At 38.0% G+C, this 25,838-nt stretch overlaps 2 protein-coding genes across 7 annotated transcripts in view; one reads left to right on the top strand and one right to left on the bottom strand.

Moving 5' to 3' along the window:
• Positions 1-6,983, top strand: part of LOC122554982 (cyclin-dependent kinase-like 5) — a 155,766-nt gene extending 148,783 nt beyond the window's left edge. For all 3 annotated transcript variants that reach the window (XM_043700476.2, XM_087992991.1, XM_043700474.2), the window contains one exon: positions 1,138-6,983. In XM_043700476.2, the coding sequence (XP_043556411.1) occupies positions 1,138-1,524 (387 nt within the window). In that variant the 3' untranslated portion in view covers positions 1,525-6,983. The remainder of the gene's footprint in view (positions 1-1,137) is intronic.
• LOC122554983 (retinoschisin) overlaps positions 1-19,007 on the bottom strand; it is a 74,548-nt gene extending 55,541 nt beyond the window's left edge. For 3 of the 4 annotated variants that reach the window (XR_015758920.1, XR_006313124.2, XM_043700481.2), the window contains exons 1-5: positions 18,951-19,007; positions 18,610-18,635; positions 18,016-18,127; positions 10,020-10,161; positions 9,491-9,686 (exon numbers count right to left, since the gene is read on the bottom strand). Coding sequence is in view for 2 of the 4 variants with exons in the window: in XM_043700481.2 (XP_043556416.2) it covers positions 9,491-9,686; positions 10,020-10,161; positions 18,016-18,127; positions 18,610-18,635; positions 18,951-18,996 (522 nt within the window). In the remaining 2 variants the exon portion in view is untranslated. Of the gene's footprint in view, positions 1-8,592; positions 8,861-9,490; positions 9,687-10,019; positions 10,162-18,015; positions 18,128-18,609; positions 18,636-18,950 lie in introns of those variants that run through there. The other variant, XM_043700480.2, reaches the window with a different exon arrangement.
• Between the last annotated feature and the right edge of the window lie 6,831 nt (positions 19,008-25,838).

The raw sequence follows: 25,838 nt of genomic DNA on the forward strand, positions 1-25,838 counted from the left end.
ATGGAAGAAGTTTGAAGAATATATAGCTAGGGTGAGAGGGATCTTTGGTGATGTTGACTGCCTTTCCACGGCAGCGAGAAGTGTAGATGGAGTCCATGGATGAGAGTTTAGGCCCATAGTGTTCATTCTACATCTGTCCTGTGAAAATCTTTGTGGGGCAACTTTTTTCTCTCTCAAATAAACTTAGTACTACTTTAACTAATCATTTACTTTTAAGTGTTTACAAGCTCCTTTATTGTTTTCATTTTATGCTATAAGTTAGCCTTTCTTCATATATATTTTAGCTCTAACCTTTCTTTTCCTTTACTTTCTACGCTTTGCTCATTTTTGTTTGTATTTTAACACTTTTCATCAAGCAGCTTCTAGTTTTGCTTATTTTCATTAAAATCCTGCTCAATTAATAAGTTTCTCATTACCTCCTGTGTTATCTGCAGGTATATTTTCTAATTCGGCACATTCCTTTATCCTGTTGCAATATGCTTTCTTTATTTGGAACTATCTTTACCCTTGAATTAGTTTAGTTTATTACGAATGATCTTATTAGGTAATTAATTTGTCTCTCTTAAATTACTTCAGTATATGCAGTATACAAAATAAATGCTAACAATTGCTAAATTAATGGTGCTATTTTAGTCAATAGCTATGTTGTTTCTTTTAAACAAAAAAATTTTGGTTTCTGATTGCAGCAACAAAGATCTCACCAGCTTACATGTTTCTAAACATTAAGTTGCATAAGTGTTTACATATTAATGTCACCTTTATGTTACATACTGTTCCTTTTGAATTTTGCACCAGAGTTTATCCCTTCAGCACACAGTTATTCTTCACAGATTTCAGAAAACTATATTACTGTCACCTGTAAAATGTAAATATTTTCTGTCTACTATGAAAGTAAACATCTTTCACACCCTCAACATCCAGAGTGCTTCACAGCCAGTATTGAACTTTTGAAGTGCAATCACTGTTATATAGGGAAACTCTATATTCTTGAACAAAAGTAAATTTTATTTTTTAATATTTTATATTTTGTAGTACAAATTTGAAGTAAATATTTCTTGCATTCTTCAAACCAAATAAAACTTGCTATCTTACTGGTTTAACTGATATTTGACTAAAGTATTTTTAAATATTCTGCAGAAACACCCTTTGAAATCACTGCGCAAATTTTTGCAGCTACCTACTTCATTCAGTCATTCTACTCCCTCAGAAGTACGGTTTCAACCTTTGCCAAACCAGCCAGTCAAGTCATCTCACGTTGAGGGTCGCATCCATGCTGCGGGGCAGACTCCTAACAGCAATATACGACAAGATTCCCAGGCAAAACCTAGATCAACTTTTCAACTACCTGGGCAAATGGAACCTATCTGGCATGTGCTGCCAAGTGGCCGGACTGGAATCGATGGAACTATGAACCCTGACCAAATGATTTCCAAATCAAGTCAAAATGGTCATTCTCTACATTTAACCAGAACAGCACGTTCCAGAATGCCAAATCTAAATGATTTAAAAGAAACAGCACTGTAGTAATTTTTCTTTTAATCATTCTGAAAATGAATATACTTCTATATCCGATGAATAGCCAGGTCCCTTTAATAAACATTACTGCTGTAATGTTGGAAGCAATTTTTAAACATCTTAATCATGACAGTAATGCAATATGCAGAATTATCTTAACTTGTTTGAAGTTTTGCAAAACAGTACCTAGTGGCTGTAATGATGGTTAGCACCTGTAATGATTATTAACAAAGTTCACAATTCATATGATCAGACTATTCTGTAACAGTTTAAACAGTTTGTAGTTATAACAAATAACATATTTGTACATTGTTAGAACTGGAGTTTGTCCTGATATCCATGATTTCACAGAGCACAATGTTATTGTGTACTTAATGCACAGTGTATTCACAAGCTGCTGATGCTTTTTAGGCATTTTGTACACTTTCTTCCTCAAACTGTTGTATTTGCATTATATTTAGGCATATGAGTAGTGGTATTTCAGCGAATATACTGGCAATTATGTTTCGTGTGTGGTTAGTAGCTTGTCAAAGTTTGATAAAAGGATTTTATTTTTGGTATGTAATATAGAATCTGTACAAACTACTTTATGAAAATGATATACAAGAATAACAAATTACAAATTGTTACAAAATTGTCACCTGGCATTAACTGAAATGCAAGGCTCAAATGGTTTATCAATGTAAGATGTAGTGTTGGACCTGTTACTTTGAAATATATGCAATTGAGATTATATCATTTTCATTCTTTTGGATAATGTGGGGACTTTGCTTCAATCAAATCATATGGCTTGAAATGGGTAAATTGAACTGTAGGGATATTTGATTTAGTTTACTGTGTATTGTGGTAAGTAGTGAACTAGGTATATATTGTATCGAGAATAAACGTTCAAATGCACTTGACTCAAATTATATAAACTGCAAAAGTATAGCTGGAATCAATTTTGCAGCATCTAGATCTTCTAGCAGACAAGTTACTTTTTATCTTTGTGGTTTTGTTTTAAGTTGATTTATACTCTTCGACTTTTGTATTCTGCATTATCACCATGATAACAGTACTGAACCAGTTCTGTTTCTTCCCACCCTCAAATAATTTTACTTGATTATATGTTGATATAGTAGTGTATGCTATGTTTCCTCTGGAGGATATATTGATACAGTAGTTATACACTCATGCCCCTTGATTATCCAGAAGTTTCACTGATGGTGGCTGTGAGCAATGGTAGCTGGCCATGTACCAGAAACAAAACAAGGATTACCATTAGTTTGTTAATTATTGCTCTGACATCTAGAGCATAAAATGTGAAATTTTACTCTTCCCTGTAGATCACTTTGCCTCTGCCTCATCAGGAGTTCCTTATGAAGTTGCCGAGGAAGCAGTCTTGGGTTTCTACAAAGAGTTTAGGACTGTGTGATTGTTTTTTAAGGTAATGGGTATGCTGAATATCATGTGTTCTTACAAACATGCTCTTTAAATGACCCGTCTATATATATTTGGTGAAAATTGGGCATTTCATTAAAGCAGGAGAACGCCATCTTCATTGTTAATCTCACATAATTTTCTGTGGGAACTCAAGCCCCTCAGGCAGAAAAGTAAGTCATGATTCTTGGATCATGCCTTGTCTGACAGAAAAAAATTGCAACACCTCAAAATTGTACTTTTGCTGGATTATGATTGTGCTTATATTTACTTTATTATAGGTTGTGTTCTTTTATGTTAGAAGACATGTTATTTTCATGTAATTTTGCACTTCCAGCATCTGACATCTAGATCTTTTGCCCGTGCCTTATTTTGTGCCTTTTTTTTTTTAAATGTTGACCTTTCCCTTCTGCAGTGATCCCTCAAACAAAAGTTTTTGCTTTTTTTTGAAACAGAAATAAGTGGCCAAAAGAAAAAGTACAGGTTTATGCAAAGTCCTGGTTTAGATCTGGCCTTAAAAATGGGCAAACAATTGAACCTTATTCAAATTTGTAATTCATCCTACATTGTGCATAAGTTGTTGTAGAAATTATCAAAATCATCTTTTGATTTTTATAAAGGAGTTAAGTTCAGATCTTTAGCAGAATCGAAGGATTTGCTTTTCACTTTGCTTTGTATTTTAGACTACAATGACATCTTGATTGAGTGACAATGTAGGAGCAACCAATATTTGTATGCCACTTCTATTTTATCGATGTCTATTTTTCCTTCGATTATACAATTCAAGTGCATGATGGGAGAGGAGTGTAACAGACTAAAATTTATTCATTGAAAATCTCATGTGGTCAAAGGGAGTTTACAGCAGTTGTAGTAACCAATCATTCACGAGCTTGTGATTCTCATTCTGCAGTCACAGTCCCTTTTAGAAGGTTTAGTCATAATTGTCACAACTTATACAATATATACCAAACAATGAATTTTCCAATAGGGATGAAGCTAATTTTTAAAGAAAATTAAGTATGACTGAGATACATCAAGGAAATTTTGCCGCTTTTTCATACAGTAATTACATACTCGGCTGACCAAATCAAACTTTTGTCTTTATAGCAAAAGTACAGGGTACATGGTTGTCATGTCATTACAGTTTCTGCCATTTAGCTAAGAGTATTGGTGGCAACATGAATTTGAGCTTGCTGCCCTGCTATTAGGACTACGTTCCATTATTCTGAAGCAAACTCATCAAATGTATGATAAAAGTTGCATACTCTGTAACTCACCCATTAATGAATGATGAGTTGGCAACAACAAAAATGTACACTAGATTTTAAGCAAATTTTATGATATTGTGGACTCCATTAATAAATAGGATTCATCAGAACCAGATGTATATCTGCCTTTTTTAATAAATCGTAACAGTAATGTTCCCACTAAATTGCAAATGAGATTTGATTTGTAATGCCAGCACATTAAAATAATTTAATAATTTGAAGATTTGTGTATTCCAAATGTCCCATTGGCAAAAGGCACTAAATTTGTTGCATGCAGACAATTGGTGCAAAATCCACGTTTGACTAATTACTTTACACAATACTTTTCCATGAAAATAGTGCCTTGTTGGTTTGCAGCTAAATTTGCACTATTGTGAGATGTCTTTCACTGGTACCTTGCCTGATTTATTTTGAGAGATTTCTGCGACATCTGTACCAACATCTTTTCCAGACATGGTTGTTCTGTCAGTATGATTTTCCTTGCAGTTATTCCAATACTTTGCAGTCTTGCTAGACATTTCTGTTCCTTCCCTGCTACTGAATGATATAATTATTTTATGAGTATTACATGTTCTGGCTAGTTATGCTACCTAGATTTCCTACTGACTATACTTTACTTCAGTGTCATGTGTTCAAAGTGCTGCGAACATAAATAATTTTTATTTAATATAAATAATTTTTAAATATTTATATGAAAGCTATTGATAAACATTCTTTCAAGAGCTAAAATATTCAGAACGTGGGGCATTTTAATATTACCTTCAGTCAGCAGGTGTTGAGTGGCTTCTACCCATTGGCATTGTCATTGATGGAAAATTTCTATACCTTGTGAACAAAGTACACCCAAATTCTCATTTTGAAATGTGCTTACATGTATTACGACAAGTATCAGATTTTGATTTGTCAAATTTGTGTTTTTGAATGTCATTGCAAACAAAGCTCAGATGGTCAGGTTCAGTATTAATGAGATCATTTACAGATTTCAGTATCTTCAACAGCTACAATGTAATACAGGCATTAACTTTGAAACAGGCTACTCTTATATTCTGCAGAACTTTAAGTTTAAAATTTTGCTTGCTGTTACATTCAGTATTATAAACTTTTTTTGTATCCACACACTTTCTCATATTAAACCTTATATGGAAAGGTCAATTTTCAGAGTTAAAACTTGGAGGGGAAAAAAAGTTGTTGCATAAAACAACTAAAATGTTGAGATTTTTATGCCACATTTTTAAAATCGCTTTTATACAATGCTCATTGATTAATATAAATCCAGGGTCCAAATAATTCAGCAGAATATAAACCAGCAGGTGTAATTAGTGCTAATGTATATAATTGTCTAAAGACTTGTGTTTTATGCATGCAGATCTCAATACTTCACACAGGTTTGTATGGGTGTAAAGCATATGTATTCTCTGTTAGATCTTAATATCTACAGGATTAGAAATTGTGATTAGGGAATTTATTAATAAGGGAAAGCCTAATAAATATACATTACTATTGAATATAGTTCTAATAGGATAATATTACAGGTGTACAAAAACATGGAAAAAAAAAGTTGACTTGAGAGTATATATGTAATTCTGACAAGTGGTTAATGCCTATAGTTATAACTGAAATTATATTTTAGGCAGTATATATTTTTTAAAAATGTGCACATATTTTCAAGTATTCGGGTCTCTGCTCATGTGAAGTCCTTGTTTTCCAGGATTCTTTGGCAGCATTTGTGGTTTCTCACATAGTTGCATTTATGTTTTGTTTCCTTTATTGCAGTTTTTTCCCTTTTTTAATGATTGCCAAGTATAAAACATTTGTAAATTGTTTATATAACATTTATATGTTTGTATATTCAATCCTTATAGTGTGTTTTCCATCTGTATGTACAGCTATTTTGTAAATTTTAATCATACTGTTTGAGTTGTCACTGAATATTGGCATGAAATGGTTAATTTTTACTAAGCACAATGTATTTTTGAATGGACCTTGTAAAACACGTCTTTATAAAAATGCAAATTTTTGCACTAAAATTTTGAGTATTCTTGATTTTTAAAAAAATTAATATTTTGATTAATCATTTGTCGAGTGGGGAAGCTACTTAAACTTGGTTGCGTGCTATACAAAATAGTGGGTGTTCATGGAAAAATTGCCGTTGGGCAGGGCATGTGATGGATATAAATCCTAATTAATTTTTTTTAACAAGTATTAAATCTTACTATATAACTGGTTGAGGATAAAATTGGAAAGTACTCATTGCATCTTTCAAAAAGATTCTGTTTTCTGAATGTTGCAAATATTCCACGAGCATAGTTTGGATGTTGAATGAAAGTTTATTGTTTTTTCTACCTTGCATGAATCTTCTGTATCTCTTTAATTGCAGCCCTCTAAATATGAGTGAAGCAGGGATTCTGGTGCATTCTTCATCTGCTACGTTAGGTAGAAAAAGCTGGTTTTGGGGCCCGTTAGAATCTATTACTATAAAAATAAGCTGCAAATGCTCAGCTTTTCAGTGTTAATGGATGTTGAAAGGTTATTTTGACCTGAAACATTAACTCTATCTCTGTCCACAGCTGATCCTTCTATTTCCAGCTTTTTAAACTCTTATTTTAGATTTCTAGCATCCATAGAACAATGATTTTGGTGACCATTATAATTGTGGGAAGTGAATATAAGTTTTGTAAAAAGTAGAAAGCTGAGTTTAAAGACTGTTGTACAGATTGTACAAAAATCATTCTTTGCAAATGAGTCCTGTGTTTGGAGTCTTCTGACATTGAAATATGCCTGAGGCAATTGGTGGACTACTTGGTATAGTTCTGGATTAGTGGTTCTGGAAGAGCACAGCAGTTCAGGCAGCATCCGAGGAGCTTCGAAATCGACGTTTCGGGCAAAAGCCCTTCATCAGGAATAAAGCCTGGAGCGTGGAGAGATAAGCTAGAGGAGGGTGGGGGTGGGGAGAAAGTAGCATAGAGTACAATGGGTGAGTGGGGAAGGGGATGAAGGTGATAGGTCAGGGAGGAGAGGGTGGAGTGGATAGGTGGAAAAGGATAGGTGGCAGGTAGGACAAGTCCGGACAAGTCATGGGGACAGTGCTGAGCTGGAAGTTTAGAACTAGGGTGAGGTGGGGGAAGGGGAAATGAGGAAACTGTTGAAGTCCACATTGATTGCCCTGGGGTTGAAGTGTTCCGAGGAGGAAGATGAGGCCTTCCCTTCCCTTCCCTCTGGTGGTGAGGGAGCGGCGGTGAAGGAGGCCTAGGACCTCCATGTCCTCGGCAGAGTGGGAGGGGGAGTTGAAATGTTGGGCCACGGGGCAGTGTGGTTGATTGGTGCAGGTGTCCCGGAGATGTTCCCTAAACCGCTCTGCTAGGAGGCGCCCAGTCTCCCCAATGTAGAGGAGACCGCATCGGGAGTAACGGATACAATAAATGATATTAGTGGATGTGCAAATAAAACTTTGATGGATGTGGAAGGCTCCTTTAGGGCCTTGGATAGAGGTGTGGGCGCAGGTTTTACAGTTCCTGCGGTGGCAGGGGAAAGTGCCAGGATGGGAGGATGGGTTGTAGTGGGGCGTGGACCTGACCAGGTAGTCACGGAGGGAACGGTCTTTGCGGAAGGCGGAAAGGGGTGGGGAGGGAAATATATCCCTGGTGGTGGGGTCTGTTTGGAGGTGGCGGAAATGTCGGCTAACCACTACTTGGTATAGTTGTATAATCTGAGTTCGAGTTCAAGTCCAGCCCAGACATGGGTTGAAAGTCCCTTCTGCTGGCTGGAAGCTTTCATCCAGTTACTGGGGGCAATGTTGGATCACATAAGGATTTCAGATGCTGGGCATACAAATAGTTAGGAAAGATGAAAATAGATGCAATTGTAAGTATAAATGTTTAACTTTTGAAGACACGAAGAGTTGTAAAACTTGAGGTTTGGTGTGGAAGGTACTGGGAGAGTCCCAAAAACTAGAACCAAGTAAGCTGAAATAGAGAAGGATGCAAGATGGGAAAGCAAAATGAACGCTCAGAGCTTACATTGGGGCTTGGATGAATGGACGAAAATTTCAGGAAGTGGACAATCCTATGGGTTGACGCTGTTAAGTTGCAGAGGTATCGTGAGTTGAGGCCACAGGGGATTTGTAGAAAGGATCTTGAATTCAGCGTTTTGGAAGATGGAGCCAATTCAGGCCACTATGGACAGTGATAAATGAGCATCCAGTCATTTCTGGATTATATCCAACGTGATTCTGTGGGGCTGGAAAAAATTTGATTGCTCAGTACCCGCAGAAATGTACCTTCAGGCAGCTTTTCAGCACGTTTCAAAGGACTAATAAACACATCCCTATACTGGCTATAAACCTGTTGTTATTTCAGGTCTACAAGTATATTTTGTTTTAAAAGTTTAAGGAGAAATAATGAGGTGTAAATTACATTGATAACTTTTTTAGATAGGTCATTACTTTTGACAGTAGCCTGCATTTTTTCAGTAGGACATGCTATTCCTTAATTGTGTTAACATGCTTATGACTGGCATTTATTCATGCATTCAAGCAGCTCCATTCTGATAGCGATCCGAACATGCCAGCCCAAGGGCTTAATCCTGATGTATTGAGCAACAATTGGAGGGCGCAGAAAATTCTGCACAGATGATGTTCTGTCTGAGTTCCCATAAAATACCTGTGGGAAGGTGAAATAGATCCTGAGAAATTGGGTTCACCATAAGAGACCATAACTGAATTGTTAAATTTATGTATTCAAATTAAGTTGTCATGCACCTGCAAAGACCTTTTCTTACAATGAGGGTTTCTTCCCCCTCTACTTCTAATTTTGCTGATCCTTTAAAAGTTGGACTTTATTCTTGGAAATAGTTGTGTCTTTAAGACTTGGTTAAATGAAATGATTGAACTGGAAACGGTCTCACCAGTATGACTTACAGGCACTTCCAATTGGTGTATAAACACAATAAACCAGAGGGGATCTTGTGGTGCAAGAAGGTCAAGTTCCAAGTCCTGTCTGCCCTCAACATAAATCATATGATTGAGCAAGTTGTTTTAAAATATGTTTTTTTTCAACAATCCAGATTCAAAAGGGTCTTGTGGCACAGTGGTATTGTCCCTCCCTCTGGACCAGATGGTCCAGGTTTATGCCCTACTGAGGTGTGGCACAAATGTTTGAACAGGTTGTTTTGGGGGGAAAAAAAATACCACCGGCTAGGATGAACGTTCTTAAAGTCACAATAGATGGAGAATCTCATTGGTAAACTGAACCCATCCCTTAGCTTATTTCTGGATGAGAGCCAGTACTTACCCGATTGTTTCCAGTCTGGTCTTTATAGTAAACCCAATTAAAGGTTTTGTCAGATCTGTACTGAACACTGTACTTTGTCATCCATTCGTCAGCATCACATCGTCCTTGAGTAATGATGCCAGAAATAACTCTGATCATCTTCAGGTCAATCTGAAGCCATTGCTGATTATCTTGATACCTTGACAGCCATGCGCACCTATAATAATAATAATATGTATGTACAAATTGGCATCAGTGATAATACTGATAGAAAAATTGCTGTTGAAATATAGATGTTGAATTTAAAAATAATTCATTCATTAAACCTGTGGTAATTTACTGATACATATAGTAGTTAGTAAAAAGTGTGAATTTAATAAGCAAAATTACTTTCACCATGCTTTTACTATATTTTGCACAGCTTCATCTCTATTCTTGATTAAATTACAAACTAAAATTGTGGTAAACTGAAAGAACTATTCTGCATTTCAATGGTGTTTAACCAATTATTGCATGTGTTAATGTTAGATTCTGCTATGAGATTACTTACCCAAAACCTTGACTGTTGAGTCTTGCTTTGTTTGGTATCCATGAGGAATACCATCCTGTATATTGGTCTTCATTGGAACAACCTATCTGGTCTTCTGTTACAACTCCAGATTCAAACCCAAGAGCTCGGTGATAAGGACACTCTAAAAATAGTAATGTGCAACTTTTCTGAAACTAATGCAAAAGCCTTTTTCAACATTCATGTAATGTTATAATGAAATAGTTCAGTTTCAAACATGCAAGTTTCAACACACAATTCTGTTTATACAGCATGTTTAGCAAAGCAGAGGTCCCGACTGCTTTACATGCATATTATCAAAGTGTGACCCAGATCCACATCCAGAGCTATTAGATCATGTAACAGGTCAATAACTTTGTCAAAGAGGTAGTCTTAAAAGTTGTAAGCTTTTAAGGAGGGAATTCCAGAACTTAAGATGTAGACACCTGAAGGTACAATTGTTAATGCTAGAGCAGTGAAAATTGACAATGAACAAGTGTTTAGAATTGAAGGATCGCAGAGATCAATTGTATAAATCAATTCATTGTGCTACAGGAGTGGAGAGGTAGCAGAGGATTTGTTGCGAGTGACCTGACCAGGTAGCCAAGACTTTCTACCAAGCCGAGCCTTTACCAAACTATATTATCTTCCAGTTGAGAGAGAGTGCAAGTGATTAACCTAAACTGAACAACAAATTCAACTGCAAGATAGTTTAAGAAGAAAGGGACATGAGTAAAAGAGGAAAATGAGCAAATGTGTTTGAGGTTCAACATTAGTACCAGAATTACATGAACAATAGAAGAACAGAGAAGATGGGAAAGGGGGTGGGGGGGGGGCATTGTTAATCAAGGGTAGTATTACATCAGCTGTCATAACAAGTGAGGACTCGTCCATTAAGGTATTTTGGGCTGAGATTAGAAACAGTAAAGGAGAGGTCACCCTGTTGAGTTTTCTATAGGCCTCCAAATTGTTCCAGGGATGTAGAGGAAAGGATAGCAAAGATGATTCTTGATAGGAGCGAGAATAGGGTAGTTGTTATGGTGGACTTTAACTTCCCCAACATTGACTGGGAATACTATAGTTCAAATAGTTTAGATGGATCAGATTTTGTTCCATGTGTGCAGGAAGGTTTTCTGACACTAAATGGACAGGCCAACAAGGGGCGATGCTATATTGAATTTGATACTGGGGAATGAACCCAGCCAGGTGTTAGGTTTGGAGGTAGCTAAGCACTTTGGTGATAGTGACCACAATTCGGTTACGTTTACAATATTAATGGGCAGGGATAGGTATATATAGCAGGGAAAGAGGTATAACTGGGGGAAAAGCAATTATGATGTGATTAGGTAAGATTTAGGATGAATAGGATGGAGGAAACTGCTGGGGATAGACACACTTGAAAGGTGGAGCTTATTCAAGGAACAGCTACTGTGGGTCCTTGATAAGTATATACACCTATCAGGCAGGGAGGTAGTTGTTGAGATAGGGAGTCATGGTTTACTGAAGAAGTTGAAGCTCTTATCAAGAGGAAGAAGGTGGCTTACATGAAGGTGAGGTGTGAAGGCTCAGGGGCTTGAGAGTTATAAGTTAGCCAGAAAAGATCTAAAGAGAGGGCTAAGAAGAGCCAGGAGGGGACATGACAAATTGTTGGCGGATGGGATCAAGGAAGCCCAAGGGCTTCTATAGGTATATCAGGAATAAAAGAATGACCAGAATAAGATTAGGGCCAATCAAAGACTGTAGTGGAAAGTTGTGTGAGGAATCTGAGGACATCGGAGAAGGCTGAATGAATATTTTTCGCCAGTATTCACATTGGAAAAGGCAATGTTAGTGAGAATACAGCGATACAGGCTACCAGATTATATGGTATTGCGGTTGACAATGAGGAGGTTTTAGCAATTTTGGAAGATCTGAAAATAGGTAAGACCCCTGGGCCAGACCGGATTCTCTGGGAAGCCAGGGAGGAAATTGCAGAGCCTTTGGCTTTGATGTTTGTAGTCATTGTCAACAAGAGTAGTGCCAGATAGCAAGTGTTGTTCCCTTGTTTAAGAAGGAGAGTCAAGACAGCCTGGGTAATTATAGGCTAGTTAGCCTTACTTTGGTTGTGGTAAGGTGTTGGAAAAGGTGATAAGAAAAGGATTTATAATCATCTGGAAAGGAATAATTTGATTAGAGATAGTCAGCTCGGTTTTGTGAAGGGTAGGTTGTGCCAAAGTAACCTTATTGAGTTCTTTGAGAAGGTGACAAAACAGGTAGATGAAGGCAAAGCGGTTGATGTGGTGTATATGGACTTTAATAAGGCATTTGATAAGGTTCCACACGGTGGCTATTGCACAAAATATAGAGTTTCAGGAATGAAGGTGAATAAGCAATTTGGATCAGAAAATAACTAGCTGAAAGAAGATAGAGGGTGGTGGTTAAAGGGAAATGTTCATCCTGGAGCTCAGTTACCAGTGGTGTGCCACAAAGATCTGTTTTGGGGCCACTGCTGTTTGTCATTTTTCAATAAATGATCTGGATGTGGGCGTAAAAGGATGGGTTAGTAAATTTGCTGATGACACAAAGGTTGGCAGAGTTATGGATATATCATGGGTTACAGAGGGACTAAGATAAATTGCAGAGCTGAGCTGAGAAGTGGCAAATGGAGTTTAATGTGGAAAAGTGTGAGCTTGTTCACTTCAGAAGAAGTAACAGGAATGCAGAGTACTGGGCTAATGGTAAAATTCTTGGCAGTGTATACAAACAGAGAGATCTCGGTGTCCAGGTGCATAAATCCCTGAAAGTTGCCACCCAGGTTGACAGGGTTGTTAAGAAGGCATTTGGTATGTTGGTGTTTATTGGTAGGGGGATTGAGTTTCAGAGCCACGAGGTTATGCTCCAGCTGTACAAGACACTGATAAGGCTGCACCTGGAGTATTGCATACGGTTCTGATCACCACGTTATAGGAAGGATATGGAAGCTTTGGAAAGGGTTCAGATGAGATTTACTAGGATGTTGTCTGGTATGGAAGGAAGGTCTTCTGAGGAAAGGCTGAGGAAATTGAGGCTGTTTTCATTGGAGAGAGGAAGGTTGAGAGGTGACTTAATTGAGATATATAAGATAATCAGAGGATTAGATAGGGTGGACAGTGAGAGCCTTTTTCCTTGGATGGTGAAGGCTAACATGAGGGGGCATAGCTTTAAATTGAGGGGTGATAAATTTGGGACATATATCAGGGGTAGTTTCTTTACTCAGTAGTAGGGGCGTGGAACGGCCTGCCTATAACAGTAGTAGACTCGCCAACATTAAGGACATTTAAATGGGCATTGGGTATACATATGGATAACAATTGAACGGTGTAGGTTAGATGGGCATCAGATTAATTTCACAGGTCGGCGCAACATCGAGGGCCGAAGGGCGTGTACTGTGCTGTTATGTTCTATGTAATACCTTTGCTGTCACCTCAACTTTGCTTTCTCTGTGTGACGTTCTTTAATGCCCACATTCTATTCCTCATTATACATATTCTCCATATGCTACAAGAGCTGTTTATGTTCTATTGCCAAGGAATTATGTTCTCAGACCTAAATCTGTATACTGAATTGAGGTATTTTCTTGAGGCTTTTTAAAAATTTGTTTATTCTCAGATGTGGTTATCAGTGTCTGGGCCAACATTTATTGTCCATCCCTAGTTACTCTTGAGAAGGTGGTGTTGAGTTGCCTTCTTAAACGGCTGGAATGCTTTTGCTGTGATCGGCTCATAATGTGATTAGGGAGGGGGTTCCAGGATGTTGACTTCATGATAGAGATGGATCAGCAATATATTTCCAGGTCAGTGTTGTGAGTTGCTTTGAGATCAGTTTTGCAGTGTTCCCATGTATCTGCTGCTCATGTCCTTACAGATGATTGTGGGTTTAGGCAACTTTCCTCTCCAACTAGTGACAAATAGAGATCTGTCTACTCAGTGGTAACTGTTAATGGACGATTGGTCAAGCTAATAACTAAATTGCAATCATCCTTAAGATCACTGGTAATTGTTCAGATTCACTCACATTTTCCAGCACAGGTTCTAGGGGCATTCCATTCAATTGGTAAAGTGGGCTTTTATCAAACAACAAAGAATACAGCACAGGAACACGCCATTCAGCTCTCCAAGCCTGTGCTAACACATTTTGCCCTTCCAATACTAGACTGTCTTCACTGGCAGGATACATATCCCTCTGTTCCCTTCCCGTTCATGTATCTGTCCAGGTGTTTCGTGAATACTGCTATTGTGTCTGCTTCTACCACCACCTCTGGCAGTGTATTCCAGACACACACCACCCTTTGTGTGGGAAACTTGCCTTGCACATCTCTTAAACTCCATCTTCCCCCTGCCCTGCATCTTTGACCCTGTATCTCCTTGTAATTGACCCTTCCACCCTGGGAGAAAAACCTCATTTTCCACTCTATCCATGCCATTCACAATTTTTAAAACTTCTATCCCTTTCCAGCATTCCTATGTCCTTCATCCTCCAGCATTCCAGTAAAAACAAACCAGTCTAGCCAACCTTTCCTCATCGCCAAAATCCCCCATACCAGGCAACATCTTAGTAAACCTTTCCTGTAACCTCACCAAAGCATCCATATCCTTTTGGTAGTGTGGTGACCAGAACTATACGCAATATTGCAAGCGTGGCCTAACTGAAGTTCTATAAAGCTGGAGCATAACGTAGACATAAGATATAGGAGCAGGAATTAGGCCATTCAGCCAATCGAGCCTGCTGTGCCATTCAATCATGGCTGATAAGTTTCTGAACCCCATTTTTCTGCTTTTTCCCAAATATACTCAATGACCTGGCCTCCAGCCTTCTGTGGCAATGAATTCCAGAGATTCACCACTCTCTGGCAGAAGAAGTTTCTCCTTATCTCCATTCTAAAAGATCTTCTCTTTATTCTAAGGCTCTGCCCTCAGGTCCTCATCTCATGATTTTATAAACTTCTACAAGGTCACCCTCAATCTCCTATGCTCCAGTGAAAAAAGTCCCAGCCCTTCTAACTCAAACCTTCCATTCTTGGCAGCATCCTGGTGAATTTTTTTCTGAATTCTCTCCAGTTTAATAATATCCTTCCTATAGCAGAGCAACCAGAACTGCATACAGTACTCCAGAAGAGACCTCCTCAACATACTGTACAACCTCAACATGATGTCGCAACTCCTATACTTAAAGATCTGAGCAATGAAGGCAAGAATGCTAAATGCTTTCTTAACCGCCCTATCAGTGATGCAAGTTTCAAAGAATTATGTATCTGAACCTCTAGGTGTCTCTGTTCTACAATACTACCCAAGGCCCAAGCATTAATTTTATAAGTCCTGTCCATGTTTGCTTTATCAAAATATAAATTAGGTGGTTGCTTTGGATTAGTGTGGATGTGATGGGATAAAGGACCTTTTTTTCTGTGCTATCAGTCTCTATGTCTCTACCTCTGCAGCAGTTATTCAAACAAAATCATAACCCCAAATGCAATGAAAAATAGTCCAAACCTGCTGAGCCAAAATTCAACTTTTAACAGGTTACACTTAATGATGACTATAAGAAAGAATGATTTATAGTCTTATATAACTTGTCTATCCTTATACTCAATACCCCTTCCAATGAAGACAAGCATGCCATAGGCCTTTTTTACTACCTTATCTATCTGTGCTGCCACCTTCAGTGATCTGTGGACCTGCACACCCAGATCCCTTTGCATATCAATACTCCTAAGGATTCTGACATTCACTGTATAATTTCCACCTGTATTTGACCTTCCCAAATGCATCACCTCATATTTGTCCAGATTAACTTCCATCTGCAATTTTTCTGCTCATGTCTCCAACTGATCTATATCCTGCTGTATCCTCTGACAATCCTCTTTGCTATCTGCAACTCCACCAATCTTTGTATTGTCTGCAAACTTACTAATTAGACCAACCACATTTTCCTTCAAATCATGTATGTAGACCATGAACAGCAGAGGTCCCAGCACTGATCCTTATGGACCACCACTAGTCACAGCCCCTCTATTCCAAAAAGCATCTTACACCGTTACTCTGTCTCCTATGACTAAGCTACTTCTGTATCCATCTTGCCAGCTCACCCCGATACCATGTGACCTCATCTTTTGTACCAGTTTACCATGAGAGACCTTGTCAAAGGCCTTACTGAAGTCCGTGTAGACAACAGTTACTACTATTCCCTCATCAATCATCTTTATCACCTCAAAAAAACTCAATCAAGTTAGTGAGGCACAACCTCCCCGCTCAAAACTGTGCTGTCTATCGCTAATAAGTCCATTTGTTTCTAAATGCGTGTAGATTTTGTCCCTGAGAATCTTCTCCAATAATTTCTCTACCACTGATGTGAGGCTGACAGACCTGTAATTTCCTGGATTATCCTTACTATCTTTCTTAAACAATGGGGCAACATTTGCTATTCTCCAGTTTTCTAGGACCTTCTCTGTGGCCAAGGAGGATACAAAGATGTCTGTCAATGCTCCGGTAATTTGTCCTCTTGCCTCGCTCAATATTCTGGGGTAGATCCCATCAGGACCCAGGGGTTTATCTACCATAATGCTTTTTAAGATGCACAACACCTCTTCTTTTTAAATTGCAAATTGGCGTAGAGATTTATTACTCCCTTTCCTGAAATCATCCTCCACCAATTCCTTCTCTGTGCTGAATACCAACACAAAAGTATTCGTTTCGGACATCACCTATCTCTTCTGGCTCCAATCCTTTCCCTGACTAACCTCTTGCTTTTTATATATCTATAAAAAGCCTTAATTCTCCTTGATCCTGTTGCTAATCACTTTTCATGACCCATGTTAGCCCTCCTAACTCCTTGTTTAAATTTTTTGCAACTTGCCTTATATACTTCAAAGGCTTCATCAGTTCCCACCCTCCTAGAGCTTACATATGCTTCCTTTTTCTTTTTTGCCAAGATAATAACATCCCTGGTCATTCAAGATTGAGGTAACTTGCCATGCCTATCCTTCATTTTTGCAGGAATATGCCACTTCTGAACTCTTATCAACTGCAGTTTGAAAGACTCCCACATGTCCCTGGAGTCTGTCTTTGACATCCTTGAATAAAACTCCTCTTCCTTTGAACACTGTAGCATCTGAAAACTGAAGTCATGATCTAAACTAAGATATGTTGGTGTGAGGTTGAGTCTCACGTTTGTACCGAAATAACCCTAGCTAACATTTTGTCAACTGGACCAAATTGGTCTTTCACATCCCTATGTGGCCACATCCTTCTATATCTGTAATGTCATTGAGCTCCAGAACTCTCTGTGATTAGTATACTTCTCTGATTTTAGCTTCATGAACAAATCGTATTTCAATTGCAGTAAAATTCACAGGCATGCCTTCCCTTGCCGAGAATCTGAGCTCTGGAATTTCCACCCAAAACACCTTTGCTTGTCTACTTTGCTTTCCTCCATTAAGGTATCCTTAAAAATATCTTTTTGACAAAGCTGTTGCTGAGCTACTCTAATGTGACACTGGCATCAAGTTTTATTTTATGAAGCCCTGGTGAAATGCCTTAGGTAATTTTACTATAGTTGCAATATAAACACAAGTTGTTGCATATTTGATAGCTCTTGGATTATTTATCACAATTGGCTACTGGGTTCCCATCTTGAGGCATTATGGTAAAGCGTAATCCATTTAATCTTCAGGGGTATTGTTCAACCGAACACCACTGTGCTAAGAAGATTAATGAATGCTCCTCTTATCACTATGAGGAGGAAATTTTCTAGTACATGCCGGTCACCAGTACTGTTAAAGGTCTTTCTGTCAATTAGATGATCCTCAAAGATATAAGGTTTATTCCCAACACCAACATCGAAATGAACACTGGATACATTGAAGCTTTTTTATGAAGTAGTTGATTTTATTTCTACAATAAAGTCTGGCTAGATTTTAGAGTATTATCTAAACTTGAGGCAAGTGCTTTCTTATATCATATTAGAAGTATATAATGGTCTCTCTTACCTGGCATACATTCTAGCATTGAGGATCCTGGTGCCATTCCCCAAATTGTGTTGGGTCCATCCTTGCAATCACATTTGCAAGTCTTGTTACATGACTGTTGTAGATTTTCATTCTGTCAAAAACAGGAGTGGTAGAGAAGTTTATCAAGAACGCTGTTGGATACTCACTTGAATTTGTTCTGTGAAAGTTTTACATCAAACGATTGACAAGTCTAATTAACATACATAAAATGAAATATGTTCGTGAGAATTTAACTACTCATCTCTTTAATCATTTCTCAAAAGGTCTCATGGAGAGAGGTCTTTAAATCACCCTTTTAAAATGTTCATCTCAATCTCATAGTCCATGCAATGGATACACATTTTATTCTGTGAATTTAATGCTGATGCAGGGATATGATTGCTTAAACTTAGTTTTGTGATTAGTTACCAATTGATTGAAGTGTATTTAATACTAACGCATAGATCTAATTGATTGAAAAGTCATGAGCAACAGTTTAAGAATATTATCCAAGTGTAGCCTTTATGAAAACTTTCCCAAACAGGTCAGATCAAAAACAATTGCACAATTTGAACAATATATTGAGCTCTGTACCTGAGCAGCAGATAAACATGAAAAAGCTTTTCCAAATGATTTGAGAAGAATTTGAAACAGAAAGAAGAAAGATGAGCAATATTTTCTTGAATGCACAAATAATTACATTTCATTTTTCTACAATAATATAAATTAGAGGACATTTAACTATTCTATTTCACAAGGATCTTGCAGCATTGGAATCTTATAAATATCTTCAGCTTTCTGATATTCTACAATTGCTGAGATATTACAACCTTTGAGTTTACTCAAAATGTAAAAATTTTAAATTAAAAATAGCAAATATAATTTTTTAAAAACAATTTTGGTATTCCTATCTTAGTAGAGAATGCACAACATACCTTCAAATACGAGTAGAATGGAAAATAGAATGTTTTCTCCCTTCATCTTTTCAAGGCTGTGCACTCAGCAAATTGAATAACTACTGTATATCCAAGAAGATTACCTTAATTCTCCACGTCAGCATCTTTCGTGATCTTAACCTTCATTACGGCTTAAATGCTTAAAATCTTATAGCCTTTTATTTGGTTATTATATTTAAGACACAGACAAAGGGGTTTAGAGGAAAATAAAATTAGGTTTGAATGTAAAAGAAAAACAAAATTTTATAGCACCTTTCAGAATTTCATGACAGCAGAAAGCACTTTACAAGTGATTATATCTTTCTGAGCATAGTCACTGAAAGTGAAGAAAATGCAGCTCTTTGTACAAAGTGAGGTACTTGATCAATGGAGTGATTGTCGGGATTTTTAAAAATATATTGGGTGGGGGATAAATGTGGGCTAGGACACCAGAGAGAAAACTCCTGCGCTTTTGATAAAATGTCATGGAACCTTTCACATAGCCTGACAGAAGGTGGAGCCGTCACAAAAACGAGTATCATCAAAGGTATAGCATTCGATTGGTACTGCACTCAAATGTTAACCTCAATTATATGCTCAAATCTTGAGTGGAAATGGAACAAACATTGTGCAAAGGTTGAACCCAAATGGTGGTGCAATACAGTTGTGTCAGCTGTGCCATGTTATGAAAAGACTTGATAACAGCCAGTGAATCTCTATTGGACTATTTTGATGTCAGAATTTAAAGAAAGGTATTTTTATAACATGGAGTTGCTGAGTACCTTTTGCTCATCTGTCTTGTTACGTGTACTTGCTCTAAGTTAGTTTTATTAATATAGGCAAGTGTGTAAATGAAACCTCGAAAACGGAGAAGGGGTAGGCCATTCGGCTCTATGATTCGTTATGATCATGACTGATCATCCAATTCAATAGTCTGTGCTGACTTTGCCCCATTTCCTTTGTCCCTTTTAGCCCCAAGCACTACATCCAAATCCTTGAAATCATATAATGGTTTGGCCCCAGCTGCTTTCTGTGATGATGAATTCCACAGGCTCACCACTCTCTGGATGAAGAAATTTTCAAGGGTCACAATCAGTGAGAGGGGAAAAATAAAACCAAACTGCACCCAGTGAAGTGATGCTTTAAGCTGTGCTGCTAAGAAGGGTACAGTTTCTGAGCTGTCAGAACTTGGGAAGAAGTCGGAATAGCAATTGGACAACCCTGTGTAGTTGGGACTCTAAGTCATAGGAGGTACTTGGTGCACGTACCGGTTGGAGTTAGGTCTCAGAAAAGTTCTTGAAGCTGCCAGAGAATAGGAAGAAGCCTGCAAGAGATTAATATTTCAGTACCCCTGAGTGTGACAGGTGGGAAGCCCATTTGCTTGGTAAACTGAGCAATATTGAAGTTCAGAAAATACCCAGAGGCAGTTGTGATGAATACACCAACAATCAAGGCCAGTTGTTACAAAGATAACAAAAAGACAAAATGAAAGGGTCAGTAGCTGAATGGATGGAATGTTCAGAGGAAAGAAAATTAGCAGCACACATTGAAGAACATAGTCATTACAGAGAAGGAACTGCAGATGACAACGATTGAGTCCTGAATATTGAGGGGTATATGACTTTCAAGAATAAGAGGGAGCTAAGGAGTGTAATACTCTTAATCAAGATGGCAAGTTAGAGATCACTTTGGTTCTGGAGATCAGGATAAAGAATAGATTTGAGTGGAGGTGAGAATTGGTAAGGGAATAAGGTCACTACTGGGAGTGCCCACGGGCCTCCTTACTATAACTACAGTGTGGCAGAATGTATATACAAAATATTAGATGCTTGTGATAAAGTGAAAGCAATAATCATGGGATACTTTACATTCAAACAGGAAAAATGTACACTTGCTACGTGCTACTCCTTCAAAGAGTTTCAGTAAATTGAATAAAACATAATTTCCTTTTCCCAAACTTATGCTGACTCTTCCCAATTATCTTGAGCTTTTCTAACTGCACAGTTAGCTTCCATTTTTCGAGGGGAAGATGCTACAATAGATATTTAAAGAAATGATAGCTTTGCACTTAGATAATATCCAGGCTTGGGCCTGAGAAGTGGCATGTAACATTCACATCATAGAAAAGCCAGGCAATGATCACCTCCAATAAGAGACAATTTAAATATAGCTCCTTGACATTATAATCTCTGAATCCCTCACTATCGACATTGTGGGGTTACCATTGACCAGAAACCCAATGGGACTTGCTACGTAATTACCGTGGCTACACGAACTGGTCAAAGGCTAGGAATACTGCAGTGAGTGACTCACCTCCTGCCTCCCCAAAGTCTTTTCATCATTTAGCATTCAGAAATGTGATGGAATACTCTCCAGTTGCCTAGATAAGTGCAACTCCAACAACACACAAGAAGCTGGATGACTTTCAAAAGCTGACTGGGAGCAGATGTTCGCACGTAAAGGGACAGCTGGAAAATGGGAAGCCTTCTGAAATGAGATAATGAGAGTCCAGAGAAAGTATGTTCCAGTTAGGGTGAAAGGAAAGGGTGGTAGGTAAAGGGAATGCTGGATGACTAAAGAAATTGAGGGTTTGGTTAAGAAAAAGAAGGAAGCGTATGTCAGGTTTATACAGGATAGATCGAGTGAATTCTCAGAAGAGTATAAATGCAGTAGGAGTATACTTAAGAGGGAAATCAGGAGGGCAAAAAGGGGACATGAGATAGCTTTGGCAAATAGAGTTAAGGAGAATCCAAAGAGTTTTTACAAATACATTAAGGACAAAAGGGTAACTAGGGAGAGAATAGGGCCCCTCAAAGATCAGCAAGGTGGCCTTTGTGTGGAACCGCAGGAGATGGGGGAGATATTAAATGAGTATTTTGCATCAGTATTTACTGTGGAAAAGAATATGGAAGATATAGATTGTAGGGAAATAGATGGTGACATCTTGAAAAATGTCCATATTACAGACGAGGAAGTGTTGGATGTCTTGAAACAGGTAAAGGTGGATAAATCCCCAGGACCTGATCAGGTGTAACCTAGAACTCTGTGGGAAGCTAGAGAAGTGATTGCTGGGCCTCTTGCTGAGATATTTATATCATCGATAGTCACAGGTGATGTGCCAGAAGATTGGAGGTTGGCTAACGTGGTGCCACTACTTGAGGAAGGTGGTAAGGACAAGGTAGTAAGGGAACTATAGACCGGTGAGCCTTATGTCGGTGGTGGGCAAGTTGGTGGAGGGAATCCCGAGGGACAGGATAAACATTTATTTGGAAAGGCAAGGACTGACTAGGAATAAACAACATGGTTTTGTGCATGGGAAATCATGTCTCACAAACTTGATTGAGTTTTTTGAAGAATTAACAAAGAGGATTAATGAGGGCGAGCAGTAGACGTGATCTGTATGGACTTCAGTAAGGCGTTCGACAAGGTTTCCCATGGGAGACTGGTTAGCAAGGTTAGATCTCATGGAATACAGGGAGAACGAGCCATTTGGTTACAGACCTGGCTTGAAAGTAGAAGACAGATGGTGGAGGGTTGTTTTTCAGACTGGAGGCCTGTGACCAGTGGAGTACCACAAAGGATTGGTGTTGCGTCCACTACTTTTCATCATTTATATAAATGATTTGAATGTGAGCATAAGAGGTATAGTTAGTAAGTTTGTAGATGGCACCAAAATTGGAGGTGTAGTGGACAGTGAGGAAGGTTACCTCAGATTACAATGGTATTTTGATCAGATGGGTCAATGGGCTGAGGAGTGGCAAATGGAATTTAATTCAGATAAATATGAGATGTTGCATCTTGGGAAAGCAAATCTTAGCAGGACTTATACACTTAATGGTAAGGTCCTAGGGAGTGTTGCTGAACAAAGAGACCTTGGAGTGCAGGTTCATGGCTCTTTGAAAATAGAGTCACAGGTAGATAGGATAGTGAAGCAGGTGTTTGGTATGCTTTCCTTTATGGGTCAGAGTATTGAGTACAGGAGTTGGGAGGTCATTCTGCGGCTATACATGACATTGGTTAAGCCACTTTTGGAATATTGCATGTAAGTTTGGTCTCCTTCCTATTGGAAAGATGTTGTGAAACTTGAAAAGGTTCAGAAAAGATTTACAAGAATGTTGCCAGGATTGGAGGATTTGAGCTTAGGGAGACGCTGAATATGCTGGGGCTGTTTTCCCTGGAGTGTGGGAGGCTGAGGGATGACCTTATAGAGGTTTGTAAAATCATGAGGGGCATGGATAAGATAAATATACAAAGTCTTTTCCCTGGGGTGGGGGTGTCCAGAACTAGAGGGCATAGATTTAAGGTGAGAGGGGAAAGATATCAAAGAGACCTAAGGGGCAACTTTTTCACACAGAGGGTGGTACGTGTATGGAATGAGCTGCCAGACAAAGTAGTGGAGGCTAGTACAATTGCAACATTTAAAAGTCATCTGGGCGGGTGTATGAATAGGAAAAGTTTTAGAGGGATATGGGCCGGGTGCTGTTAAATGGAACTAGATTGGGTTGGGATATTTGGTTGGCATGGATGGGTTGGAACTAAAGGGTCTGTTTATGTGCTGTATGTCTCTATGACTCAATAACTCTATGACCATCCACGACAAAACTGCCCACTTTATTGGCACCAGGTTCACAAGTATTGCCGATGGCCGAAGGGACCATTGCCACTGGAAGAGTTTTGTTTGGCAAGGTTTGCATAAAAATCCATACATCACCCATCCAAAAAATTACCAGCTGCATTGGGATATTGGTAAAAAACTGATACATGACCAGTTTAGGATTAGTGACAACAAAAACTTCACTCCAAGAATTTGTTTTTCTTAAAAAGACTCTTCCAGATACAATATGTACAAAAATTCTAAAAAAATGTACCATAGTCTTTCTCATCTGTACCTACACTGTGAATGTGAATAACAGGTTTTCCCAAGCTGCAGGTACCAAATCTTCTTTGTGCAAAGGAATGCTTCCACAACGGCCATGTCACAGATTGGCTACAGCAAAAAAGATAGTTTACTTGTGCACTCGAGAATTTTGCAAACTTTGACAAAATCTTTAACTTTGTTGAAGCCTGCAGGAACGGGAGGGCTTGATTTCCAATGCGTTACCCCAGTGAGGTGTGACAACACAAAGGCACTTTACAAAGGCACTTGTTGCAAAATATATGAAACTAGGTCGCTAGTGTGTTCTCACCTCAACAAAAACACTCGCTGCTTACGCCAAATCCAAACCAACTAACTCCATGTATCTTGCTGCAATGTCTGGAGAACAATCTGCAAAGCATAATTGCCTCACTCATGAATATGAAAGTGAGAGAGTTACTCAAGGCAGAATACTCACCTGTATCTTTAAACTTCAAGAAAAGGTAAATACCTTCTTAACTATTAGAAAGTTAAACATCTGAAAGAAAATGTGTGTGGTTGGATAAACTAGTTTACCTCACAGACTCGTTCAGTGAAATCAATAAGCTGAATAATATTGTGTGTGTAATAGAGCACTTTCATTTTCTCTAGGGGCAGAATTGAGATGTTCGAAAGGAAACTGCAAAAAATAGGAAGTTGTTTTTTTGTGGAAGATCTGCAGATATGTTTAAACTCTTACATCCTTTCGTGCAAAAAAGAAATAAACATCAACTTTAACATCTGAGTGCATTGTCCTAGTCTACTTAGTAGATTCAGTGCTGTACTTATTTTTCAGAGCATAACAGTCTGCAAAACACAAATGTCTACATTTGCTGCAATGAGAATAGAGTTGTAAATTTGCCACAATTTGTCCAAGTAAGACTATTTAAAAAAAACCTCAGTGACATTTCTTATGACAGCTCACTTAGCAGCCACTAAAGTCAAGTGTGCATATTCCATTGCTGCTTCTGCAACTGCTGGTCTCTTCAGGACAGGTCATGTATGGACCATTAATAATAACAATCAAAGAAAACAAAACCAAGCAGAATGAGTGTTGACCATGATATCCATGTATGTTTGTCAAAGATACCTCCACAATTTGACCGAATTGTTGCTGGATGGCATTGACAAGTTTTATAGTCAGCAAATAAAACAAAAATAATAAATACAATAATATCTCAAAAATCGCTAACATAATATCTGTTGTGCAACATTTTGTGTGTATAAAAATTATTGCAGGGGTCCATGGACATTTTTATAATATGTGTAGGGAACCTCAGAAGCAAAAGGTTGAGAATCTATGATTTAATTGTGATTGCCTAATGTTTGTTCTTTTCAGGGTACTGAAGTGAAATTATGTGAAGGCATCGGAATAACATCAACTTGTTAAAAATAAATAACAGAAATAAAGGCAGGGAAGAGCCCCATGAAGTAACAAGGGCATTAAGATCACTTAAATCCACATTCAAATCCTACAGCCAATATTTGCATGTATGCACACTTGTACACTAAAGCCATTTGTTGCAGTCCACTATCTTACCTAAATCAGCTTACAGTTTTTAGAAGAAATTATTCCTCTATTTGATTCCTATTTTCAGTCTTAGTGGATGCGTTTGTGAAAACTTGATTCGTATTTGCAACAATATTGAAAATGTACTAAAACATATTTTAAAATAGCAATTTCATAGGAAATTTTAATTCTTGTTGTTACATTATCATTAGTTTCAACTATTTTCCATGATATATTTATGTGCTGTAATATTTTGGAAACTATTGATGCAAAGATGATAAGTTCCCATTGATGATACTATTGTAAAGATTGAATATTTCGGCTCCTGGTTGGTCTCCCTCATGTAGAGAAGACACTACACCTCTTCCCAAGTGGTTTTATGTTTTTCTACTGAAATATAAATAATGACATAAAATCACAAATTAACAAAATTTTCAATCTTGCCTTTTTTATTAAAGTTTGGCATCCTGATCCAATCATCCTC

The sequence above is a fragment of the Chiloscyllium plagiosum genome, unplaced genomic scaffold (genome assembly GCF_037043375.1).
Source record: "Chiloscyllium plagiosum isolate Xiang-an unplaced genomic scaffold, Cpla_swu_hap1 HiC_scaffold_12, whole genome shotgun sequence".
Classification (NCBI taxonomy): Eukaryota; Metazoa; Chordata; class Chondrichthyes; order Orectolobiformes; family Hemiscylliidae; genus Chiloscyllium; species Chiloscyllium plagiosum.